Source organism: Buteo buteo, chromosome 3 (genome assembly GCF_964188355.1).
Source record: "Buteo buteo chromosome 3, bButBut1.hap1.1, whole genome shotgun sequence".
NCBI lineage: Eukaryota > Metazoa > Chordata > Aves > Accipitriformes > Accipitridae > Buteo > Buteo buteo.
The window spans coordinates 58,865,965-58,893,156 of NC_134173.1; the positions used below are offsets into that span (position 1 = coordinate 58,865,965).

At 38.7% G+C, this 27,192-nt stretch overlaps 1 protein-coding gene and 1 long non-coding RNA gene across 4 annotated transcripts in view; one reads left to right on the forward strand and one right to left on the reverse strand.

The window, feature by feature from the left end:
• The window catches only part of EIF3E (eukaryotic translation initiation factor 3 subunit E), a 28,001-nt gene extending 20,341 nt beyond the window's left edge, over nt 1-7,660 (reverse strand). The window contains exons 1-3 of the mRNA XM_075023820.1: nt 7,499-7,660; nt 5,572-5,686; nt 2,412-2,529 (exon numbers count right to left, since the gene is read on the reverse strand). Of these exons, the coding sequence (XP_074879921.1) occupies nt 2,412-2,529; nt 5,572-5,686; nt 7,499-7,588 (323 nt within the window). The 5' untranslated portion in view covers nt 7,589-7,660. The remainder of the gene's footprint in view (nt 1-2,411; nt 2,530-5,571; nt 5,687-7,498) is intronic.
• Nucleotides 7,661-7,788: 128 nt separating this feature from the next.
• The window catches only part of LOC142029252 (uncharacterized), a 28,658-nt gene continuing 9,254 nt past the window's right edge, over nt 7,789-27,192 (forward strand). For 2 of the 3 annotated variants that reach the window (XR_012649883.1, XR_012649882.1), the window contains exon 1: nt 7,789-8,924. This is a non-coding gene — a long non-coding RNA (uncharacterized LOC142029252). The remainder of the gene's footprint in view (nt 8,925-27,192) is intronic. The other variant, XR_012649884.1, reaches the window with a different exon arrangement.

The following is a 27,192-nucleotide window of genomic DNA, read 5'->3' on the forward strand; positions in this document are numbered from 1 at the left end:
AGTCTCCTTTACACATCATCTTCTACCATTTCCCAGACTTTGATGTTCCAAACAGCACTGTCATGGATCATAAGCCATGATCTAAAGCCCTGATAATATGCAGCTCTGAACTTGATACAAATTCCAAATCACCAGCAGAAATTCACAAAAGCCAAAGAATCAAAAGTTGCTTTCAAAGCATGCTACTCAGGTCTAGACAGACTGACACCTTCCAGCCTGATTCTTCCCATTACTGTATAACACCAACAATCTGGATTAGAACTTCTGTCAAGTCAATAACCAAACCCAGTATTTCTGAGCTGCAAAGTTTTCAGACATTTTAAAAGCAAAAACAATGTACCAGTTCTGAAACAAAACTCACTGTATATGAGTAGGGTTAATATTTTACAGCATTAGACAAGTTATATTCCATGCAGTTTTTGATTGTGTCTCTTGCTTTCAAACAGGGTGTTTCTGATTTGGAACAAGTTCTACTGACCAACTGCTGTAGATCAAAGGTCACGTAACAGAACACATTTCCCAAGAAATGCTAGTACTTAGAATTGCAACGAGGTAATTTTTTTCTAGGTCAAATATTATAAAAACTGTCTAAAGGCAAAGCAAGAACTGAACAAGATCTCTACATATAAATCAGAAGTTCATCAAGATTTGAATAGAGTTGTGATAGTATCAGGCAGTCTTTTCTGTAAAGTTAAGATAGTCCCAGTTAACTTCAAGGCAGTTAACTAACAGCAATTGGGCCTTTCACTTTCAAAGCTATACTTCCAAAAGCTGTCAAGAGGCTTCCGGCTTTGCATAACCGCTCAAGTCATAAGCATATGTAAACTCCTTTTCTTAATATAATTATCTGACATCAATATCCATGCTCAAATCAAATACAAAGGTGACTTACTTATCCTGTCAACGCTTTTTACAGCAGAAGCGCAAGTACATTCTGGTGATATTAGAACAGAAAACAGAAGCTGCTTCTGAAGTGATGGAAAGCTAAACAGATTTCATGATTTCTAATGACATCTTGTTTCATGCGTGCATTGAGACCCAATGCATTGCATCTCACCACTTCCACACTGACCAAGTTCTAAACTAGACTAAAACAAATTCTGAAAACAATGTGCAGAGTGGAGGAAGCACAGGCCAAATGGGTTGATTAGGTTTCTCAGCAAGTTGGGTGAAGAGGGGAAAAGGAAAAAAGGATGATAACGTACACCTGAAACAAGGAGTAAATTCTAATGAAGTTCCCTCCCCTTCAAGGACCTACTTTCTTCAGGGGGTTAGTCCCAAACAGAGGTATACCTCATCAAAAATATTTCTGCAGACTAGAAAAAAGGGTTTGTGCATTCAATGTTTTTCTAAGAAAATTCCAGAAGCAATGTTACAGTCTTCCATATCAGTAGATGCATAAAGCTTGCCAACAATGAATGGAAGCAAAAGCATCACCTTCAAATTCAAGTTGAGACATAGGTGCTCTATCTGATGTGGTATGCCCTATTTGAAATCTTAGAGCAGGTACAGCTTAAGAAGGGATCTAATTAAATTTTCCAGAGTTCGTTAGACACATTTACAACAGTAGTAGCAATGCTTTGTATGTAAAGGCAACAAGCAGTAACTTACACTAAACAAATACCTATGCACCTCTCCGTTGAAGTTGCAGTTACTCCCTCAATGACTACAGTTGAACCATTTCCTACAGGGCCAAATTCAGGCCTGATCACCAGAAAACTGTCACAGACCTTAGATATAACATGCAGACAAACTCATTCTATTTTAATTACTCCTGTGAGCAAAGCAAGAAGAAATTGGGTATGTCTTAAAAAGATAATTACAAGCACTATCTTACTCCAACAACTTTGCCAGTTTGGGGGGTGGGGGAGGGTAAAGGGGGAAAGGACAGAACTCCTGGAATAAATATGTGCTATGAGGCTGAAAGGATGCTTATCTGCCAGCCCTCTCAGAATAAGAAAGATAGCACTCCATAATCCTCTGTGGAAGGTAGAAAAGGGAGAGAGGGCAGACAGTCTAGAGAACAGAATCTGAATTGTTTCAGCCCACACTTCCTCTCAAAAAACCCCAAAACACCCCCCCTCAAAAAAAAACCCAAACAATAAAAGCCCCCTAACCCCCTCAAAAATCTATCTCAGCTGTGATTTGACTGCACTGAATAACAACTGTCATTTGTCCCGAGTTGATTCATCAATATTAAGAACAACAGAGATGCCTTATGAACAGCAGGTAAAAGCACTGAAAAGAGTAAATTGTGTCCAGCAATTTCAATTACCTGACCACAAGCACTACATAAGCATTGACTGGAAATAAAAATGTCTGTCTTTGCAGCTGCTACACAGAGAGCACTCCTATAATCAACACCTAAGAGGTACCAACAAGCTATCCTGAGAAATTATGTTAGAAATTACCTAGTGGACTGCATTTGCCTTGTAGTCTCTGGATCCTCAAACATCTTGACAATAGGTTCAGTTTCAGCTTGAAGCTGCTTCAGCTGTGCAACAACAGTTGTTCTCTTCTCACGCAAAGCTAAACACAAACAAAAATATTTTAATGCAATACCTTAAGTTTTTACAGAAACCAACCTGTAATTACATGATGCTGACAGCACATTTGACCATGTCTTCTCAATTCCTACCTCGCTTATCCTCTCAGTCAAGTCAAAAAACCAGAGGTATCTAACAATAACTGTTAATTAATTGTTAATGAATACTTAGTAAAAAGCTAACATTTGGTTCTTTCCTCCTGTGTGGAGTTCTAATCAAGCCACTAAAGAGCAGGTACAGCTGGAGCAATCTGTATTAGACAAGGTATCTTTAGGCTTCTACTAAGGGAGAAACAACCTTTTCAGTAAGTACTTTTTTCCATGTTTATTTGAAATAAGGGAAAACAGTGCTATGAAACCACTAAGATTAATTTTCCTCTGACTGACCAGGTTCTGAAAGCACATTTTTACAATACTTAACTGAAAATTGACAGGAAGAACTTAAAGTAGGTCAATGTGCAAAATTATGGTCTGATATACTATGCATGTTAAAATTTTTATGAAAAATAGTTAGAAAATAGAACTAACAGCTTTAGGGTGATTATTTTACACAGATCCAAACTTCCTCACCAAGTGCTACCAGTGCAATAAAATGAACACTTAAGTAAAATTCAGAAAAAGCCTATATGCTTAAAAAAAATAATAAAAAGCCGGTAGTACTCTGACTGGCTACATGAGCCAGAAACACATGGCATCAGAGACACCAAGACCAAACCCCAGGAGAAAAGAAGGTGCACTAAGCCATGAAAGTGAGCCACACACCAGGGCACTCAATGCCACAGTGAACCTAACAGACATTTCTTTCGTGATTTGACTACATATATATTTGTAAAGGAGGTCCAAAGTGGATAACACAGTGGTGACCCAGCCTAAATCCAAGAATGACTTGCCTGATAGGAAACGTTCCAATAAGGAGACATTATCTCCAACTTCAGATGAATCTTGATATTATTAAAAAGGGGAAACAGATGAAAGAAAAACCATTCAGTTGACTTAGTAAGAGTATGAAAATGTTTTCCTGTGACATCTCCTGGCTGTGTAATTTTAAGCTGATCTCATGGAAGACAAGAAAAAAGCAACTATAAATTGTGCAGAGACATTTCTAAGTATAACAGTGTAACTGACCTTAGCTTTGAGTATGTAAAACAGTGAGATCTTAACCAAAAATCTGTAAAATTCTAATGAAAACAGCAATTCCATGAAAAAGAATAACCTGTCTGTACATACATTCTGGTGTTGATGCATGAAGATGACACGTACCAGAAATATCTTGAAGTTAAGACCTTTTCACAGAAAGTTGTACAAACAAGCACCCTGAACAACTGATTCTGCATGTATTATCTCTGCTTAAGTTAATTTTATACTGTTGAATAAAAGCCACAGATCAAACAACAGTCAGTCATCATATAAAAAAAATCCTTTCAAACTGATGATGTAGAAGCTTGAGATGTTTGAAAAAAGTATAAGAAAAAAATTCTAAGCATGGAAATTGTTGGACTATAACAAAGGCAGAGCTTTCCCAGTGACCAAATTAATTGAACTTACTTGCAGCTATGACCTTATGAAATGATACACTTAGCAACCTGCTTAAATAAGTGGCTGTCATCAGAATATTAAAAATATTAGACTAGTTACTTTGTGAAAGTGTGCTAGGATTGCTATTTCTCATGCTGTTTAGTACTTTTGCATTTTACTACTTATTTACTACTGACACAATAATATTCTTCTAGAACAGTTTAGAAAGGCTGGAACAAGGAAAGAAAGTGGAAAACCTATTCAGCTTTGAGATTTTTACAGCCCTGAGATGGTCTGACTTTTTAAATCAGTAGAACTAATAAGTAAGCTAAAGGTGAAGCTATCATTACAACTGTTTCTTAAAGAAAGCTACAGAAGTGGAAAGCTCTGGTTCTCATTATTTATTATCAGTCCCACAGGGGTGCATCATTGCATATAGACCCATAAATAACATCTAATGCTAGCATAGCAAAGATTTGGTCAAAACATTGAATCCAACATCCATAAGTCTATCCGTTCTCTTCATGTATTTCCAAAGAGGCTAACTGCCAGCTCTGCCATTGAAAGAGCCTGGAAAGAGTAAGACCCAGAGGCAGAACAACAGGTGGATCTTGTACCTGACTAAGCAAAAGCATGAGTCTCTTCCTCCTAAGCTGCAGGCAAGACAGACTGTAGTCCCACTAGTTTAGAAAAAGGTGAGGAATTCCACAAGTGAAAAAAAGATGGAAAAATAGGAAGAAAGTGTAAATTCAAAGACTAGGGTCAGGAAGGAAAAACACCAAACAAAAAAACAACCCAGAAAAAAGAAACAACAGTAGGAAAAACAAAACAAAAAACCCCATGAAGGATAGAAATTAGAGAAAGCAAGATACTCTAATTTTCTACGCCTCCCCAAACACTCCTCGGGAAGATAGAAATTTAAGAAGTAAACGCGAAAGCTTCCAAAATCACGAAGACAGTAAGAGATTAAATTTCATATTCATTATAATCAATATTAATTATCATTGATTTTTTTCTAGAGAAACAGCACATAATATGTTGACAGAAGTGAGGAAAACATGCATTTTCAAAAACATCTGTATGTCCTCAATGTCTAAAAAGCAGCCACAGACAGATTAATGGAATTACTTACAATGGAAATCTAGCCTTAATATACTGGATGCTTTGAAGAAAAAGTTTAGCATCCCCAAATTGCTGCACAGTAGTGTTTAATTTGACAGATGAAAATAAGTGCATCTCTATTAGGCTAGAGCTTATATTGCTTGAAATGACCAAATCAGCATTTAAATACTTCAGGCATCAGTCAAAGACTAAGTTCCTGATACACTAACAAGCCCAAACTTCCCAGGATTAGGGGATTCTATTTGTTTCAGTATTGCATATCCTTTCGTTAGGGCCAAAGTTAAACAGTATTCTAGGTTTTGAGTGCAACAAGCAGATTACCACCAGATATTTATTATTTTAGATAGAAAGGTTATAAAACAAATTTTACTTCTAAATGAGCAGCTTACCATGTGGAATTTCATCAGAATAAAGATTTTTGTACACATCCATAGCAAAATCCACCATGTTGGTATCACTAAGGAGATCCAGTTTTCCTTGGAGTAGCTCTTTTTCATTGTATATCTGAAACAGGAATTAACAATAGATTTCTTTGAATACTATTTAATGTTTCCAATTCACATTATGTAGTTACCTTTACGGCACAGTTTATTTATGGATTTTTGTCCACTTAAACAATTTTAAACATCAGATCTCACAGCTTTGCAAGATCTCACAGTTGTGTCATTTACTATACAGCCTCTCTACATTTCCGGTCTTGGCAAGATACAGGCAACTTCCTGCTATTTATGAATGCAGGAACTTCAAAGACTAATTAAAAGACAAGTAACATTTTAGATTACTATTCTTAAAGGAATAGTAATTCCTATTACAATTCACGGGGAAAAAATCCAACATGAAACATCTCTGAAAACTATATATATTTAACAAAAATAATAAAACCTTGGTCAGATTTTTCTTTCAAAGTAGCAAATAATTTCCACAAAAATACCATGCCAAATAGTGCACACTAGTCAAATAATTTAAAGTGGTTCTCAGAAGAGATAGTCAAGATCAAACTTACAATTTAATCATATCACAGATTAATCTAAAATATGTTGTTAGGTCTATAGTATAAGAGCAAATTAGTTTAGCTTGTGTAATTGGATGGTGTTCTTTTAAATTTTTCAAATTTTTAAAGTTTCTACCCCATAACATAGCCACGAGTTGTAAACTGCTGTTAGGTTTTCAAGATGTAGGTGGGGGCCTAAACTAGAGTACACCTCAAAAATACATTTGCATGAAGGCTATATTACAATTCACCACACCACAGTTAGGGACATCTCACATACAGAACCTGCAAAAGTTTAATTTGGGTCTGAACATTGTGTTGTTCAAGATTAACATGACAATTAACTTGAGCTGATTTACAAATGCCAAAATACTAAAAGTGCCCCCAAGATGACAGACATCTAGCAAAGTCCATACACTAGACATGAAAACTGGTTAGGTCAAGCTGTCTCAATGTATGCATGCTTAATTGGTTCATTTTTGAAGGCTAAAATAATATCTATTTTAAATTCAAAGCCTATGTAATTTTCCACATCTTGTTTCCATTTTAAAGTGGATCAGATAAGTGCTTCAGTTTAGACTGATGAGTTTCGTCTAAAGTATCTCCAGCATTACTAGGTTCTTTGTAGCAACATAATGAAAAATATATATAAAAAGACCAACAAGGGACAGCACCGGAAGGAACTTACACTCGGTTTAAACACAAATTCGTGATGACAGCGGTTTAAGATTCAAGTTGATTAGCAACACTATCTACACTGCCGGAACCCCACACACCGCCCTGCAACTCCAGGGCTGAGGGGAAACACGAGTGGGAGCGGCGACCGCCGAGGCGGCAGAGGGGCTAACGAGGGCTGGCTCACGCTGGGGGAACGCAGGCAGAAAACCGACCGCGGCTGCGAGGGAGAGCTGTTGCTTACCCCTCCCCCGAAAAAGGGGAAAGGAAAAGAAACAAACCACGCCAAATCCCAGGAAAGGGAAAGAGGAGCTCCCCTCTGCCTCGCAGGCGAGCAGCCCGGGGAGCTGCCCCAGGCCTCCTCTCGGCCCACGGCCCCGCTCTCCCTCCCGAGGAAAACCCGCACGCCTCTTCCTCACCCTCTCCCCACGCGGCGCAGCAGCCCCGAGCTCCTCCCTCAGGAAGCGAGCTCCGCGTCCCCTCGCGGGCCGGGCGCAGGCCGCGCAGCGCCCGAGGAAGGGGACGGCGGCGGCGGCGGCCGCGGCGCGCCCAGGCCCAGGAGAGGCAGCGGCAGCTGGTGGTACCGCCTGCCACCTTTCCGCTCCCCCAGCCGCGGGGGCGGCTCTCCCGCTCCTGGGACGGCCACGTACCTCCTTGACGGAGAGGAACTCCAGCAGCGGGAAGACCAAATGCCGGTCCAAGAAGTGCGCGATCTTGGTGGTCAGGTCGTACTCCGCCATCTTGGCGACGGAAAAGAAAAGAGAGGGGCGGGGCCCGGCGGCGCGTGGAGAGGGGGCAGGCGGCGGGCGGCCGCCGCTCTTACGGGCTGTGCGCCTGCGCCGCGCATGCGCGGCCCCGCCAGCCCCGGCCGGAGCGGGGGAGGGGGAGGCGGCGGGCGCCTGCGCGGTGGGGTGTGGGCCGCTGCGTGAGGCGGTGGGGGCCGGGGCCGTCTGGCAGGGGGACGCGAGCGGGGCTTCGGCGAGGGGCTTAAGGCTTTTGCTGCGTCGGGGCGGAGGGAGTGGCTGCGCTGAACCCTGGGCTGGTTTCCGCTTCTTTGCTTGAGGCGGCTGTAGGGCCCGGCCGGCTGCGCCGGGTGGTGGGATCGCGGCCCTGTGGGGATGAGGCGGGGCCCCGCCTGCCCCCCCCAGCCCTGCCCGCACCTCGGGCTGGGCGAAGGCGCTAGTATAGCGCCCTAGTAAGTGCTCAGAGAGAGTTTGTGTCGTGTGGTGGGGCCAACTTAATAGCACTTGGTTTCTGAAGTGGAGAATTTCTCCTAAAAGGAGCGTGGAGTAGCTCTGAGGTGTGAGTCCAGCCCCACCGCTTTGTGCTCGGTGTGAGATCTTGCCTTAATCTGGTAAGGAGGACCTGCAGGGGGGCCTAAAACTGTCTTTGGCACCGATGGAAGTAGTTATTAAATGTTGGTCCGTGTTGGCCGTGGTTCTGAGCTCTTAGTGGTGAGGGCATGACAGATGAGATGCAGTCAGGAGGCTGGGGAGCTAGTGGGACAATGGCTTACACAGCAAAATCCAAGCAAGTGTGGAACTGTATTGTCGAGTTTAGCAAAAGAAGCAGAGGAATCACTGATGTTGATGATAACTTGGATAGTTCTTGTAGCCAGAGTACAGAAAATGGCAAGTTCACCATGAAGTTGACTCACCAGAACATTGAAAGATACAAAAGGTATTTTTTGTTTTTATAGTTTGCGAGTTTTCTGCTGATTTTTGTCAGGGCATACAGTTGATTCCAGTGCATCAAGCCTCATCTCTTCACATAAAGTGTGACGTAAGCCTTTGTCACAAGGAGAATTCTCTCTTCCCTGAGCAGAGGCATAAATCATTTGCTTAGTGAATCATGTAATTACAGACTATGTCAATGGCTGTATAGTAAGTTAATATAGTTGTAGTACAGATTAGTTTTAGAGTTGGTTGGTTTGTTTTAAATGTAAATGTGAAATGAGAAATAAGGAGTTAGTACATTTACTAAGCCATTCTTCAGGTTGCTGGTGATGTTCTCCGTGCCTTAACAGAAAGATGTAAAGGCTACAGAATTAAGGATGTGACAGGCTGGCTTTTAGAGGTAAGTCTTCAGAACAGCTCAATGATTACAATGGTTGAAGGTGTCCTGTAAGGAAAAAAAAGTATTTATGCAGAATGAATTAAGTCAGTTCTTCACGTGACCCTGAGTTATTAACACTTTTATGTAAATCTGTGGTGTGTGTAGTTTTATATATAGTAACGCTCTTCACAGAACATCAGCTGTGGAAAATAATCTCTTTTTGTAGGCAGTTCAACCTTGTATTTTTCATAGTAATTGCAGATGTAATTTGCTTTAAATGGTACCTATATAATACCTAGATATCGCTGATGTTATACATCATCTCCAGTGGTGAAGGCTATCCCCCTATAACACTTCTCCCATAGTAACTACGTGGCTTTCACCAAGGTCTGTTCAAAGCAGCTGTTGGTTGTTCCTTGTTACGGCAGTTAGCTTACAGAGCTGCCAGAGGAAAGCTGACTGTGGAGTTGCCAGTGGAAGGCCCTCAGCAGTACAAAAGGCTAAAGGATCCAAGGCACTGTGCGGAGCTCAACTCTATTTGATGAGTAACTATCTGCAAGAAACAAGTACAGTAATGAGTAAAAAGGTGTAAAGAACTAGGTGGGGAGAGCCTTTTAGCAGAAGGACCGTTACAACAATACTGTGCCAAGAGGAGCTGTCAGGACAACTGTTTGTTGGAAATTCACAAAGTGGAACATATTCTGCACTGAGGACTACTGTTCCAAGTAAAGAAGAGCGTGTCTAACTGCTTTAGCCATATCATTTAGTGAAATAGCTACAGCCCTCTTGGTGAAAATTGTTCTAAAATACATTTAAGCTTTCATGGCAAAACAGTCTTAGCCAATCTTAAGTCAGTAACTGGAAATTTATTTTGAACTCTTGCACATGCAAAACACCTGACTGAGGAATTGTACAAGGCATAGTAACCTCTAGGCCAAATTTTATTTTTGACATAGACCAGACTTGAAGCTGAAGTGTTTGAACCTAGTGGAGCGCTTCCCTTCTGGAAATTCAGTCCACTATACTAAAGATTCTTAAGTACCAGAGTACTTAAGATTGCTAGTTTGGTTCATGAAATAAAAGCCTTTTGGCTAGAATTATCTAGAAAAATATCTTAAGAAAATCAACAGGAATGCGTCTTGCTCGGGCTGGGTGTTTTGATTTCAAAGCTCTTACATAGTGAGGAAATGTCTGAAGAATTCCATTTACATAATTGGTTGTCATTTATCTTATTGTTAACACAGCAGTGGAATCCAACATTCTTTGAATTATTAGAATTAAATAATCACTAGGAAATCATAGTAAAATATTTTTCTGTCTCACATTATCAAAGGGAAATTGAACCTATTAACTTCTTCCACATTCTCTGACACAGAAGATATGATTCAAATCTTACATAACTTGTTTATTTTTTTCATTTTGGTATTTGTAATTCAGAAATGATATTTCTGTCTTTTTTCTTTTAGCTTTGTTTATATCTGAAAAAAGATTTTAATTCCTGCATTCCATAAATATTTTTACACTTGTTAAAACAAAAATATTCCTCAAATCAAGAATGTGACATCTAGAAGAATTCACTGCTGTCAACTATTTCTGGATAGCAGTCAAATTTACACTAAGCATATCTTGTAATTCAGCTGAATCATCATAAAATAGAGGATGACCATGTTGATGTGCTATTTAAAATATTTGGAAAAAAAAAAAAAGAGGAAACGCAAGAGTCCAAGATGGAAGTACCACATTAAAACTTCAAAATTATTTGATACACTTTTTCTGGTGCAAGGATATTAGTAAAGAACTTGTCTAATGGAATGATAATTAAATTAGTGGAGTTACTCTGCATTTGTACTAGTGGAACTTGCATAAATAAGCAGGTTTTCCTCACTGGAAAGAATGACTATATTAAAAATCTGAGAGCAGCAATGCTTATGTGATTGTATTTTACCAATGAATGGTGTTATGCTCTATCCTCAACTTGCAGTGTGACATTTTCGCTATTTTTGGAAATACTTCTCTTATAAAAAACCCAAACAATTTATGGAACTCTATTGTCTTGCAAGGTTCACCGATAATTTGAATCAAGTGAACATTTTAATGGAAGTCAGTCCATCAGTTCTAATACATTCTCTCTCAAGCTTTCAACCAAACTTAGGTTTTTGTAAAACAGGTAAATAGAATATTTTTTTCCCTCCTCCACAAAGGTGATGAAGAACAGAGGAAGCAAAGAGATAATTATTTCATAAGGAAAGGGTATTTATGTGTACATTCCACTTGTGGGGAAAAATATTCCCTTTCTCATAGCTTAGAAATATAGGATACCTGTCAAAATAAAGGCTTAAGAGTTGAATCTCTTAGACGTGTAGATGTCTCTGCTGACTGACATCCTCTTAAAGGATACATCATGTATCATACTGGCACATGATAGGGTTAAAATTATAATTGCAAGGAAAACCATATGACTTGTGGCTTTGAGCCTGTTCTTAGTCTATTGCTTCGCTTTATTTAGAGAATGCAGTATATGAAAGGAATGGAGGGGGGGAACCTTTTACACAGAAATAGTCTTTATCTTTCCTCCCTGTGGTACAATTTTGATTTTGTTTGTCAAGGTAACAAGAAAAGGTAGGAGAAAGTGTAATTTGATTTGAAAATAACAAATGCATCTTCATTGTTACCAGCTTGTCCAATTCTATACTTTCAAGAGAGGTTTGAAAGGCCTGTTAGAAGGCAGAACTAGATCTGGGAATTACAGAAGACTTCAGTGAGCTTAGTTGGATTGCTTAGGAATAAATGAATTTGGCTCTCTAAGTATGACATAGTGTACTTCAACTATACAGAACAAGGCAAAGGAAATTTTAAGTAAAGCTTTTATCCCAGAGTATTGGAATGAGTGAGGAAGGGCATAATTTCATCTCAAATCTTGGTGATGATGGATGAGTATGAAAGAAACCAGCTTTGCTTTCCAATCCCAAGTTGTTTGCAGGAGGGAAATTTGGAGAAAAACCATTGGAGTTCAAGTATACTTGAACTGGAGATCAGAGAAACAAATAAAGCTTTTCAAAATAAGCATGTTCTAAAGTTATTTTTCAAAATAGCATTATACGTTAAGCAGTACAATAAATCATGCGCTAAGTAACTTGAAATTGTTGCTCCTTTGATTTATTTTAAAAAAAAAAAAGAAGAAAAGGGAAATAAAAGGGAGGAGAAAAAAGGAAATTTTCCCAGTGGGAAATATTTTTAAATATTATATCCCCAGGAAGTATTTGGGGAAACATAATACGTTACTATGAACAATTTTCAATATAATCAATGTACAACAACTTGTAGTGAATATTATTTTATAAGTTTACATGTGGAAAGAACTGTACATGCTGATGAACAGCAAGCAGCTCTTATTGTATATTCTTTCTCTGTCTTTGACCATTGGATAAGTTTAGGTTCAATTTATGAAAAATTAAACATCTGTGAAATTATTGTACATGAAAACCTGAGTTGAAGGTGATACATATATCACCAGGCTTTTTGAAACAATCATTTGAAAACCATCTGAATTTGATATAAACGTGGTTGTAACCATGAGTTTCATGACCTCTGTTCCTGTTATATGGTCTTTTTTTCATCTGAGATATATTTTCTGACTGTGGTTTTAAAAATTTGCTCCCCTCTTCATTGTTCAGGAAACAGCGCTTGAAACTATCTTAGCTTATGATGTTTGCATCCAAGTTTTTGTATTTTAAAATGTTTTAAAAATCTTTTTAGTACATAGAAAATGGTAAGGATGTTTGTTTCACGAGGACTTCAGTGTAAGGGTTGCAAACTGTAAGCATTATATAGCAAGTGAGTGCATTTCTTGAAATGGAAGATTTTTTTGAGCTTTTTCCAAGTAAAGGAGGGTAAAATAATTTTTTGTCACATTCACGTATGTTAGGTAGTACCTGCAGAAGTTTACCAGCTTGCAATGAATTCATTTTTGTTGTATCTTCTTCTTTTATTATACTTTAAATGTTTTGTAATTGCTTTATTTGTACTGCATTAGTTTCTTTATTTAGTTACTGCAATGTTTAAGTCCAACTTTGAAACTGGTAATGTTCCTTTCAGTAATTACAGCACATTATGGATACCATATTGCTCTAATAAGGGCTGCAAATGTGTAACATTCACAACTCTAAATTTGACTCCTAAATACAGGATTTTAAAGTACCTGAGCAAAAGTAATACCCAAATTTAAACACTGTACATGCCCTGCTTGCACTCTAGGTTTATTAGGAACCAGGCAGCTCTGATCCAGAGGTCTACAGCTGTTAACATAAACACTGCACAACCTTTTTAAAAGCCTTACTAACTTTAGCACAAATAGATAGATCAATCCCGCATTAAAATAATGCTCAAGTAAGCTGCCCCAAGAGTTTAAGGGGAAAAACAGGGGAAAAGAGGTGTATAGTCCTTGATAAATATTCCATCTTTTTGTTAGGTTCAAAATCCATAGCTTTGTAATCGGATGGTGAGCCTGGCCATGAACATAAACATATCAGAAAACAGTTCAGAATCAGAACCAAGCAGAAGGGAGCTGTATCTCCTCCACTTCTCATTATTTTCCCACCTACAATTTTTCTTTCATAAACCAGTCCACCATGCACCCTGTCCTGGGTTGCCAAATAGCTCATTTAACCTCCCAGAAGGAGGAGGGTTATTATTCTCTTGGAGCGAGACAAAATTTAAAGGGAAGAGAGACCTAGGGTTGTTGTCTGGGCAAGTGGACAAGGCAGGTGTGGCAAATGAATTGAGAATGTTCCTCTATCCAAACTGTAAATGTTTCTGTGAGCAGATGGTCTGGACACTGGTTTCAGGTATCTTAGGAAAAGCTTACAATTAAAATCAGGGGCACTCTTTAAACACATGGTTGCCTTGCAGCTGCATATTTACCTGCATTGACTGAAGAAATAATTTGTCATTTCTTAGGATCGTTCGTTAATCACTCTGCTGTCAGCCTGCCCTGTTAATTGGGGTCTAGGCTTGCCCCAGTGACATGGAGGATGGGGTGTCAGAGATTGCAGCCCCATACCCATACTCCTGCCCCATTCTGTTGCAGGACAGGACTGGGACTGGCAAGCCTAGTCCTGCCTGCTTGCAGTAGCTTCCCAGAAGTGAATAGCTTGGGAAAGGGTGGTCGTGAATACCTGCAAGTACTGCTAGATGCCTTTCTTGTGGGAGCCCTGTGGGGTATATAGTGTGTATTTAAGGACAATCTGGAGACATCCTATGAGCATGCTGTATAAATACAGGCAGGATATTTCACTTTTGCATGCCTTTATTGTACCTATCTTCAGGAGATCATGATAATGGTCACAGTTACTGTGGCAAATCCTACAAGAAAGCTGTGTTTAAAGTAGTCTAATACGTCCATGGCCTTGTGCATCAGTGTCAAACAGATGGCATTTGTTCAGAAAGGATGGCACTCTGCTGCAGGCTGCAGGATACTAGCTTGTAATGTTCATGGGCAACAAGGCAGATTGGATCCATAGTGGATCTGGCTACTTGGCTTTATTCAAGAACCAACAAGATTAGAGCTTTTGCCCTACTAGATTATCTTGCACGCACTTCCTCCCCCCCAGCATTATGTTCAGTAGGTCTTTGCTTCCCTTTCCAGAAGGGAGGTCACTGCTGGTCCGGGAACACTGAACACAAAGTCCTTGTTGGATTGCGGTGTGACGATGCTCACAGTTACTGGCCTCGGGTGTTACAGACCAAGGTCTCTGAGCACCCCCTGGCAGTCATTTCCACACATACCCCCTGATCTCCAGGATCTTTCATCCAGCTGGGATTTTCACTGTCTTCTTTCCAGGCCCCTTTCTTTTCTCCAAAGCCATGTCTGTTTTTCAGGGAACCCTTCTCTGAGGCCCCTAGTCTCCTATTTTCTCAAGTAGTCTATGTGTAGAAACACAATGCATGATCAGCCTCCTAATTGGGAGTTCTGTCCCTGTATTAATTGGAGGAGTTGGGATGTGCCACTCTTCAGTCATGGTTTTATCAAAATTTATAGCCAGACCGTACTTGTTGCCGGTAGGAAGCAGCAGTCTTCCTGAGAGTTCAAAAGTTCAGTTTCAGACATTCACACAGGTATAGACACAGTTATCACCTGCCTGCTGGTGTTTAAACTTTTTTTTTTCCCCCTATAACAATAATGCACCAAAGATGCCTGAAAATACAAAAAGAAACCATTGCTGTTCTCAGGCTTTGTCCATGGGAAGTGGACTGAGTCACCGTGCTAACTGCAAGAAAAACATTCCGGTCTTACAGTGTTCCCTGTACTCATCTCAAATTAACTTCTCCAGGAGGGATAGCATTTTAGGCGCATTTGTTGAGGAGGAAAATTGAAGCAGGGAGATGATAAAGACTTACTCAGAGCTAGCACAATAGATTGGTGGCAAGACCAGGGAAAGAGGAAAAGATCTGACCTCACTCTGGTCTCTTGCAGTACTTAATTGTTGTAGGGGCCTCCAGTCGGTAATGAGTCTAAGACAGTGGAAAGCAGAATTTCTCACGGGGGTGGGGGTTGTGGTGAAGATGTTCATTTCTCTTCTTTTGTTTGAGAGCTGTCTTTGAAGGCATTGTTCTTCCACAGCTGCAGTAGCCTACATTCATTGTGATAATTGTGGGACAATATGTAGAATGGATGATTGATACATGAGATAAAGTTGTGTAAGAATATTACTAGAAGATCATATGGAGATAATAAATTACGCAAAGGCAGCTCAAAGAAATAAGCTAAGGACAATTTTTGTGGGGTACAATGTGGGAGATGGTACAGCAGATCCAAATAGGGATAAAAATGGGTAAGAGAAACAGCAGCTAAAACATTTGCTGGAGCAAGTCACATAAAAGGACATGAGTATTGAAGTATTACAGATAGGTAAGGCAGAAAAAATACAGTAAGTAGCTCATGGACAGAAAAGGAAACATCTGTGCTCATGAAGAGCTGTGTACTCCCTGTGCACCCTGTCATCTTTTTTACATATCAGAAGGAGGTCTAAGTGCACTTTTTTCCTTCGGTAGTAAATCCAGGTGTACAGGCAGGGTTGGGATATTTGGGAGGCTGGGACTGAGAGACACCACAGAGCTTGCAGATCAGTCAGACACATCCAAAGAAGCAGGAAGATACAACAGTAGAGAGATTGCTGCCTTACAAAATGCGAGATGAATTCAATGGATTTGAAGCAGAGCACATGTGGATAGGAGGTACTCTCCTACACTCCTGAAGGGTGTAGGATATAGACAGCAGTGAGCAGGCAGTTTGGTTCGGGTTTGATTATATTTTTTTGGAGACACCCTTTATAGATTTGTTACCAGCTCTATGCTAAGGTTTTTGAGAGGCAGGTATTCTCACATTTTCCAATTCTTCTATTCTTGCTATTAATCAATTGTACTGTATGGCCTGGACAGTTTGAACACTCAGCAAATTTAGTTTTAAGAACATCTTGAAAGATTTTATAACAAGAAAGTTAAAGAAGTGACTAAAAAAAGGGAAGATGCAGCCTGCAGTGAGGAGAAATTGTTTTTACTACGGGAGTGTGTGAAGTGAAGATACTAACTTGTTATTAACATCCATCTACTGAGTCCACCACTTAAGGTTTTTAGCAGATACTGTAATAAACATGGCTGCTTTAGGAACAAGCAGTGGAAGGAGGAATGGTATAGGCACTCCTGTCAAATGATCAAATTCACCCTGTGGTCGTGGTCTTCTCTCCCCTTTGACAATAAAGGGAGATCAACTACTGACTAAGATGCTGTGATTGCCTCTACCAGTACAAACTGGCTCAGAATCCTCATTCTAAATGCAGCCTCAGCCAGGAAGGTGAAGGGAAGGCTGACTTTCCTTTCTCACTGTTGTATGCATAATACAGTATTGATCTGCACCATTTGTATTACTGTTTTCAGTCAACAGAATATGATGTCTTAGATCTCAATAATTATTCCCTCCTTGCCTAACAAGACTGGTATTTCTAAATGTCCAGTATCATATTCTTCTAGACTAGTCTCCTGTGGCATGACAAAATCTTAGGGAGTTTCATCTAAATCTGTTGAAGGCAGTGGGAAGGATTGGTTAATTTCAGTGGATTTTAGAGGGTCAAAAACAGATACAGGATTTGAACTAGAGCATTAGCATGATAGATAATTTTATTGCCTGCAGCAGCACAGCATTTTCCCCACTATACTAAATCACCTTAAGATATATATTGTTATTTCAGAAATACAAGTATCACGAGCTACATACAGGCACAGAGCATTATGAAACTGCGATACATTTTAAGCTGTTGAAGCAACATTTGTTCATGATGTTATGTGTTAAGTTTCATCCCACAGGGAAGGGGGGGGGGGTTGTTTGGTTTTCTTGGTTGGTTATTTTTTTCAAGCTGAGTTCTTAGGCCCTGAAAAATGGAAGTGCTGATATAATCTGAAATAGTATTTCCTGAAAGGCCATGTTAGGGCAATATTCTAGGAGTCTAATAAGCCCCATTGCGAGAGTCATTTGTCATTTTATCCCTACGCGCAAATTTGTAAGGGTTAGTGAAGGCTATTTGTCAAAGTTAAATGCTGCTTAAAATTTTGTTTCCAAAATACAAGTAGTTTGTAAATATTACTAGTTGTCCTTTTCAGATTATTTTGGTAAAAATAGTTTTCATATGACAGATGGGGAAGAAAGTGTCTAAAGTGAAATTGTTTATACACTTGCTTAATTATGAAGAACTAGTCTTCTGTATAAATAGGTTCAAGCTGAGCCTGCACAGTTTTAGTCAGAAAATTAGGATGGTCTGTGTGTAAAAACTCCCTGTGCCAATAGGCAATACTTGGGAAAATGCAGGTATTTTAAGTAGGATTGGTTTAAAAGGGGAAACTAGTGTATTGGTAGCTAAAAGTGTATGAATTGTGTATCCTGCTGTTTGTTCTTCTCTAAATGTGAATGATTTCTTGCAATTCCAAAATGTCTTTGTCAGTATATATTTCAAAGTGTTACACTTGTAGATGGAAATTAAGCTTCCAGTTTAGTGAATTCCCCCTACTTAACTCTGATATGGTTTAATAAAGTTTCCATATAAAGTATTTGGAATACTAGGAAAAAGGCTAATTCAAGAACCCTGCCTTTACAGTAGCAAAATTATTTGTGGTTATTGCTTTTTAACATGTTCTTTAAAGCATGATTGTATGAAAATGCTTACAACTTGAAATCATATTCCACTTAACTGTGGCATTAGCATTTTACAGGGAGTTGGGTAAGAACATTTCTTCTTTTAAATTAGAGGAATTTAGGGTTTTCTTTGTGTTTTTCATCAAGTTACTAGTTATTTTCTGACAATGCAAAAACAGAGAGTTTAGATAGCTGAATTCACAGTAAACTTCTTGTAGGCTTATAGGGTCTAATTTAAAGTAGCCCTTAGGTAAGCAATAGTCCTTCCATGTAGCTTGATAGCCAATCACCCTGATTCATAAAGCAAATACTGAAACAAAAAAAGGGAGTGCTTGTTTTCCTGAACTTTTTAATGAGCAAACTCTTCCCCAAAGATGGATCAAATCCTCTTTTTTAATTTATTCAGCATAAATGAATTAAATTGAAACCTGATTAGCTCACAGTTGGGAGAATCTCTCTGCAATGACTTGGAACACTTGGTAGGGATTAACCCCAAATCCCAGGCCATGTATTCTTCTGCACTGCCTTTTCTAGTGGCATCATTTGTTCATGTTAAGAGAGTTTAGAGCCCTTCTTTTGGAGGTTGCTGAAAGACTTTTGTGCCTTTCACCTGTGTTTTAAAATGCTTATATGTTAATATTAGACTCAACAGTTCTCCAGTAAGAATTCTTGAGAATCAGTTAATGAATCAATATTTATGAAGTTGAGTGTCTGAGTTACACAAAATTATTATTATTTTACTCTAAGAAGTAGAGGTAGCAATTCCATTAGCTTGATGTCAAATCTATGCCTGCGTCTTTTCTGCTAAAGACAAAAGCCCTTGTGAAAGTGCTTGCTCATTATCGAGAAATAAAAGGATAATACTATGTAGTTAAGTATGTAAAGTTTTATTCTTACATCAACAATATGTTAATGGTAAGCGTAACATTAGTCTGTTGACATGCTGAATTTTTTAGAATAATCATTATACATCAAATGTTTTTAGGAGTTTTACAGAGAAGTCTCATTTTTAAGTCCAGATCATAGCCAAAAGGTGGCAGTATTCTATTCAATATTCATTTGCAAAACAGTATAAAAATGCATGTATTTGTTGACACTTTGCTTCTAGTATCAGATCAAACTGGATGGTTGTATCCTGAAAATAATGGCAGTTTATGGAAAGGACTTATTTAGAATGAAATTAGAAATTAAATTTCTTGCTTATACCTGAAAGCTTGCAAAAAATAATCTATTACGTAAATTTTAAATATTAGGTGTGTGTAGTGTTTCACATGATATCTACATTGTCACTAAAAGTTAACTTTGGGGTCTGGGTGTTTTTATGTAGTGCTTAAGAGCATCAGAACTTTTCCTCTAAGTGTTGGCAGAGTTAACTCATTTTACCTTCAAAAAGAGAGAAATTAATCTCCACGTGCTTTTAATATGAGCCAAACCTGCTGCATTAAAAGCAATTTGTTTTGTACACCCTGGAGATGTTGTAATATTTTTCATAAAGTGAGTATGGGCTTTTTTGTGCTGAGACAACAATAAGTTGAAGAATTGTTGAAATACTGCTTTTCCTGCCTGCCAAGTTGTTTAACTATACATCAATGGTTTGTCTCGGAATACTTTGAGATAAAAGTTTAAATAGTAGTGGGAGAGAATGCTTGCAAGTGCAATTATGTTCAAGCAGATGTTTCCATGTAAATTTTGATCCATAGTTATGTCAGATATAAATATGGAATTACTGTAGTTACAGAGTAAGTTTAAGTCCAATGCAGTAAATACATATTTTATGTTAATATGAAATACTTTTTAAAAATCACTTCTTGTTACGGCCTTTTAGAAATAGTTAAGAATCAAAGATCTGTTCCCCAAATACTGGCCAGTCTATTTTCCTGTGAATATATTTCATCCTTCTAAGTGTTGAAAAGTTTTGATAAACATTATATGTGGGATAGAAGAAGACTTGATTCAGAGGGCAGAACCTGGGAAATCCAATTGAAATGCTACTGCTTTTTAATATGCTTCCATATTCACCTCCAGTAGAGTATAATTCACACCTATCTATCTTTTGTAATGTTAAGCACAACAGGGTGCAGTTCCCAAGGGAACTGGAATTAATAGGCCTTGAGATTAATCACTGACTTCTCTCTTGCCACTTTATTTTCTGGAATAGCCCACTCACTGTATCTCTAAGGGCTGTTCCTTCAAAAAAGACAAGAGACACATTTTTCTTCCAGGAACCATTTTGTTGTTCTTACATTGACAAGAAAGTGATGTGAAATTTAGTTCTTATTTAACCAAATGAGGCAGAGCATTATATCACTAGCACAAATTCAGGAAACATCTTGAAGGTAATCAGGATGAAGATACCAGGCAAATATAGTTGGATGCCACAGATGTAACTAAGAGACTGTTCAAAAGACCAAAATGGGTGATCTTAGTTTTTCACCAATATCTCATGTTTTAACAAAAAGAAAAGTCCTAAGGAAGTACAAGTGTGTAAATGCTGACTTTGCTAATAAGCTGTTTCCTGCTGGGCTCCAATGTTTGTGATCCATCTGCTTCTAGAGTCTATTCCCAAAGAGTATTTTAGAAAAGCTTACTTATACAGAAGGGCCTAGAAATTTCCTGAAATTATTCTGGGAACAAATCCAGAGGATAGTGAAGACTCTGGGACATACTCATGTATATAGATATCGAAAAGGACCATTGCTTGGCGCAGTGTGTTCCCAAGATATTTAATATATCTCTGCAGGAGGGGGGAAGTCTTCTTAGTGTATGCATCACATTTTAAGGAAATTTGGTCAGGAAGCACGGCACGACTACAGCAATAATATATTTACGTTACATTTCAAATACTGTGAGCACATCTAAATCTTAAAGCAATGGCATACACTTTAAATAATGTGTAATTGTCATAGCTGTCATCATGTAGGTTAAAGATACTTTATGCATGTGCAGTTACATAAGAGACAGCAAATGATGCTCACAGTTTTCTTCCTGTAATTAAACTAGGGTGTTTTTATGCATTCAGGTATTACTCTTAACAGTAAACTTCTTTGTGATCTCATGTAAGTAGAGCTTTAAGTTGAAGTTTTGTCTGCTGAGAGAAGGATGAGCTCCCTGAACAAAACAGAACAAGTCAGGGAAGGGTTTGGCAGGTTTTCGCTTTCATGCATGGGAGGAGGTTTGCATCTGCTGGATGCATGCATGCTCTATACCCTGTATTTGCTGCTGTGGATGGCCTGTGCCTATGCACTTGTTTCTAGGGGCTGCTATCTCTGCTCTTTAGAGAGGCAGTGGTTTCCTCTTGAACTTCTGCCTGTGCCAACACCCTCTGTTTTGTCTTGATGCCAAATGCAGCAGTAGGCAGAATGGGGGAGGCTGTGCACATGTATGGCCATTCCTGAAGCACATGTGCTGCATCGTGTATTGCTCATCGGGTGAGACTACACTCCTGAGGCTGTAGTGAGTTATCCCTAGGTCTTGCTGATACTTCAATAAAAATATAACTGGCTTGCAGATTTTGTCCTCTGTGTTCCTCCAAGAAAGGCTTGCGATGTGCAATAAATCAGCAGTTATTACTTACATGCTACAGTGTTGGTTTTGACCTGTCCATATTGTGGAAATTAATGGGACATTTGGTCTCTCCCACTTGATATGAATTCTGGGGGGTTTTTTGGTGGTCTTTCTGTAGTAGACCTTTTAGTAGCTAGCTTCCCAGCAATGTTTCCAAGTTTCAGTTTTCTTTAAGCATACTTGTTTTACTTTAAAAAAAGATAATAAAAATTTAACTGATGGGAAAAACCTACCAAAACTAGTTCGTTGCATTTGTATGCTTCTAGTCAGGATTGCTTCTAGGGAAGGAATAAAGGCAGAGCAAAAGGTGGGATCTAGGAAATTTTGTGTCTCTTAGGACTTTTGGTATTATTTAACTTGGGCATAAAATGCAAATCAGTCTACAAGGGAAATATAATTCATATAAAACTGTGCCCAGCTCTCTTGGAAGTCATAGGGAGTCTTTCAGGGACTGAAATGAAGTTGGGTAGGCCAGAATCTCTCTTTGAAGATACTGTTAATGATGACATTGCTAAAGAACGTAAAGACAGTGGGACTGATCCTGGGCTGTTTGTGTGCTCTGAAGTTGCTGTGAAATAATAGAAACTGCAGGTTTTTCCTAACATTTATTTGTGGCACTCATGGTTACTGTGCACATATCTTACATGGCACACAAACAGGAGCACAGCATTGGTTTTACAAGAAACTGCTGTTTCTATTGCAGGTTATTGGGAGATAATATTCTAGATTCTGTAGCACTGGTATCTTCTGCTCCCACTTTTTGACATTCCTAAGCTCACACATTTTGAAGAATTAAATTTGGTGAATGTCATCATGCACTTAATATATATGTTTCTCTAGAGGCCTTGGGGGCTTTGTTTTAAGGGCTGCTTATCATTATGTGGTATGCATTATTACAGTCCTTTAACTTTCCATTTTTCTACCTAAAATTTAGAACATTTTCAGGACAATTTTCTATTTTAGGAGAAATTCCTAATTTACAAATTTCAGTAACACTATACAAGGGATAAAGAGCTTGTTCTATTCATCCCATTCTTCCTTTAGGTATGGATAGGAAGGACTTGAAGGAGGATTTTCAGACATGTAAGGTTATTCCTTGCTGGAGCTTTGAACTGACATCCTGTTGTGGAGGCTTTTGCAGTGGGCTTCACTGGCTTTAGAGGATTTGAAACAGTGGAAGTTGTGAAGTAGTGCAATAGGTGGATTGTTAAAACATACAGCCGCCTCTTTTTGCCTCCTGTGACTGTGATCTGGTAAAACCTTAGTTTCACTGCTGAGATGAATAGTTATTCTTGCATTCAACAGCCATTACTTCACGTGTAGTAATTTCTGAGATCAGGTGCGAGTCAGTTTTTAACCCAGTTCACTGAGGAAGTAAGGCTTCTGCAATCATGCCACAGTTACCTCTGTTAGTCCCTTTCTAACAGTTGTTTAACCTGCAGGCCAGTTCAGTCAAGTTTAAAAGTAGGGTAGAGATCCCAGAAGGGAAAATCTTCTGCGGTAGTTCCAGGGACTGAAGACAGCCCCGAATGTATTTGTTCATCTGCCAGAGGATGAGAGACTTGATTTTCAGCTGGATTTCCTGGCAGCCAAGTAGATCAGCATTTACATGTTAGCCAGCCTGTCAGGTATATGTCTAGCTGCAAGATGTAGAGGATTATGTCTGTTTTCCAACAGAAAACAAATACAGGTAGATGAGGAGAAATTGAAGATATGGTTGCAAAACATGAGTGTGTATGTTGAGGGGTGGGAGGGGGCTCTTGGTGTTACAGTTCAGCCACGAGACATGAAGACAAACCCAGCTTTTTCAAGAAATACTTGATTGCAGCTAATCAAGTGTGTCACAAACCTTAAACTCTATTTTATTAATAATTGCTGTCTACTGTATCTACAGTTAAAAATACAATCACACAAGTTAAAGAAATTTAACATCAAAGAACTTAGCAGTTTGGGACAATTGCTGTCAGTTTTGTGGACTTCTGTGCTGAGTCTCACAGTCATCCTAAATTTATCTGAAATGAGTATAAATTCTACTTAATATAGTAGAACTTTAAAATGCTGGAAATCCTCAGGGAAAAATACATCTTCTAAAAAGCTAAGGCACATCCATATGGTTGATGAGGCTTAAAATATCTTATTTGATCTTTCTGGCAACTAGACTATAATTAGTCTCTAACAAGACCTTTCTATATATCAGACTTAAGGAACTGCTGAAATCATGAGAAATGTAAAAGCGAAATGAACTTGTTCATACTTCTTTTCCCATAGTGGTGAAGTAAAGATCTAACACATGACTGAGGGGAAAGGTGTGGGTAGTGCTGCTTGAAATCACAACCCTAAGGGCCTTGCTCTTTTGGGCTTAGGTCAAAATTGTAGCAAAAATGGCATTCCCTACTCCCTTAAAAGGATGTGTATGTTGCTAGTGCAAGCCTTTGGAGGCATGATTAGTTACTCAGAGGAAAATGCTTGTCCTCCCATTGGCGAAATATGTGTAGGAATCACAGCTGTTACTCCAAATACTGAAAATGTCTTCAATAGCTGTATACTCTGAGTTCAAACAAAAACTGACTGGCTCTAACTATTGCTGTTGTGGAAGTTAAAATTTCTTTTCATCTGTGTGTTGCTTTGCCCCACCTGAGGATAACAGGATGTAGATTTTGAAACATTCAACTGTGTATGTAGGTACAAAATTTAATGATATCCCTTAATGAAAATGTTCAAGCTGACAACACAATTTTAACATAAATACAGGGAATATCTGTTTTTCATAGAAAAGCCAGTAAGATGACTGTCTGTCTGTCTTGGTACCAGAAACTCATATGTAACAGCCCAAAGCAAAATATTTTGCAGATAGTAGGGTTCCAGAGTTTACAATACACCTTAGTTTGCAAACTGCAAAAAAATGATAGGCTGTCTTACAAGGTGTCTTCATATTTGCATGCATATTACTAGCTATTCCATCCCTTCATAATTTAGTATACTTTCAGGGTTTGCAAACAGAACTGTAATTAATACTGCTTGGGCCACTCCTAAAACTGAAGGTTTGGAAGTAAGGGATGATTCAACATGCTGCCTTATAAATAACAACATGCCACCTCAGTTCACTAAAATGAAATTCACTTTTCCAGTTTTTAATCATACAAATTAGCTTGGAATATAGTTCAATGTATTTGTATTTCAGATTTCACTGCTCATAGCACAGTGTATTTTTCTATTTTATGTTAGTTATACTGAAATTGAGAGAGACATTTTTAGGCTCTGGATCAAGACAGTGCTGAAACAGTAGCTGGTTCATTCATTTTAACGGAACTACTCACTGAATAAGTGTGAAGAAGACTGATTAATACACACTTAAATCCATGATCTCAAGTGCGATGGTTTTCATTGACAAAAAAAAAATTGTACCAAGGAAGATCCTTCTATTTCTGCAGATCTTTGTAACAGTGTTGCAAAAGAGGAATAACTAACTTCAGATATGTTAATTTAGGATTAAAATGTTCCTGACGTATTTCAAATCATGTAAAAAAGTGAATTGTCTCATAGGGTGAGAGAAGAGAGCACACAAAAAACATTTCCTCCAAGAAACACTTTTTTACTCACTATTGTTTTATGTTTTTTGTGCCAACTGCATACATACGCAAGCAACTCTGGTCATGCCAGAAGGTATAACTCTGTGACCAAACTTTTGCAAGAATTTTTCATCTTGTGTGTGATTGATTGATCATATTTTGCTTTAATATTCCTTATATATGATTTTTCCATTGAAAGCAAACATACTAAATAGAAATGTGGTATGACAAACACAGATTTATTTCAACAATCTAAACTGTTGATTTAGAAATCCACAATTCTCCTTGTAGAAAAGCAGAAATATTTGCATAGGAAGGACTTCCTAGTATTTCACAAAGCCTTTCAGAGCTCAGAAATAATGTAGTAGATCTAATACCCTGTAAAACATTGCATCTTTAGAGCATCTCATCTCCTAGAGGATACCAGCCCTTTAGCACAGAGCTTAGAGCAGGCATCTACAGAGTCTACCCAAAGTGGAATAGTAGAAAGAAGCATCTTGCAGATTTGTTTTCTCTCTAATTTTGGAAACTCTTTGTCTTTGCTTGCCACACATGTTTAGAGGTGGCATATTTTTTATTTTCAGGCCAGTGTATACCCTGGCATAGGTTAACTTTTCCCAAAGCAGCATTAATACCTGCCCTCTTCTCAGTGACTGTAGGAATGTGATTTTGAACTTAGGGTAAATTGCAAAACAGCTCTTACATGCCTCAAGTACAACTTAGATGCAGCTTATGCACTGAAATATAGGAGAATAATCCTGGATCAGGTTTCATCTTGCCCATCCTTTCTGAGTTTTAAGTGCTCCAATCACCTTAGCCATTATCAAGGTTTTTGGCACTATCACCATGGTGGGTTTTAGCAGTGAAATAACCCCAAATGACTGAATTCCAACAAGGCCTCAGGACCTGAACTTGAGAAGTAGTGGTCAGCTCTGAAACCCAGTTTAATGTGCCACAGCATCCTGAGTTTGACACCTTAACTTCTCTCAAATGAGAGAGATTTTTAGACACACTTTTTCTGATGTTACCATTGAGCCAGGAGGAGAAAAATTTCTCTCCAGGTGTATTTGTTTTAAAGCAACTTTCACTGTAGCTTTGGTAATTGTTTCAGTAGGACAAAAGGTCAGATGACTGATCAGCTGCCCCCATTCACTAGTGCTTCAGATCTTTCAGGACATCAATAGGAATCTTGCCTTTAAACTGAAGGAACTAGTTCTTAGCAGCTTATGTTTAGAATTGTTTGTGAAACAGAATGGTAAAATTTCCGTGAATAAATAGTAGGTTGAGTAATTTAATTCACTGAAGTCCTGTGTTAACCATTACTGGGTAACTGAAGGTAAAGGCAACATGCAGGATAGCTGGCTGAAATGGCAGCTTTCAGTTCACTTTGCAAGTAAAATTACCTCATTTCCCCCTTTGTTTTAATCTACATTTCATTTTGCATTATATTGTTCCAAGGAGGCATCATTAATCTTTCCAGTTTTTCTGCTAGCATCCCTGTGTCCCCTGTGGCTTGGGGCTGCAGATCTTAATACTTTTGAAAATTCCTGGTGTCAGTACATCTGTGCAGTATTGTGATTGGAAAGAGAAAAATCTGTGATGATGCCATGAGTTGTCCCTAAGAGAAAAGTTGGCAAAACCAAGCAGTTCTCTGGGGTTTTAGGCTGCAAGTCCCATAAAACAGTTTGCCAAATGTACATAGCAAAACTGGAAACTTTGGGGAATTTTCATGGCTGCACTGAAAAAGATTTTCGTATTAATGGTCCTATAGGCAACATAGACGGGAAGATTCATTGCAATGTACTGTAACTAAGTCTCCGTATCCCCTAAACTTTTCCTTACACGGGTAGTTAAGCATTGTTGTCAGAAGTCTGGCATGGTTCACGAGCAGGATTCCTTCTGTCGTCCACTCATCAGTTGCTAGCTCTTACGAGGTGCTGCCAGGAGAGAAGGAAATTACATGTAGTCTGTACAA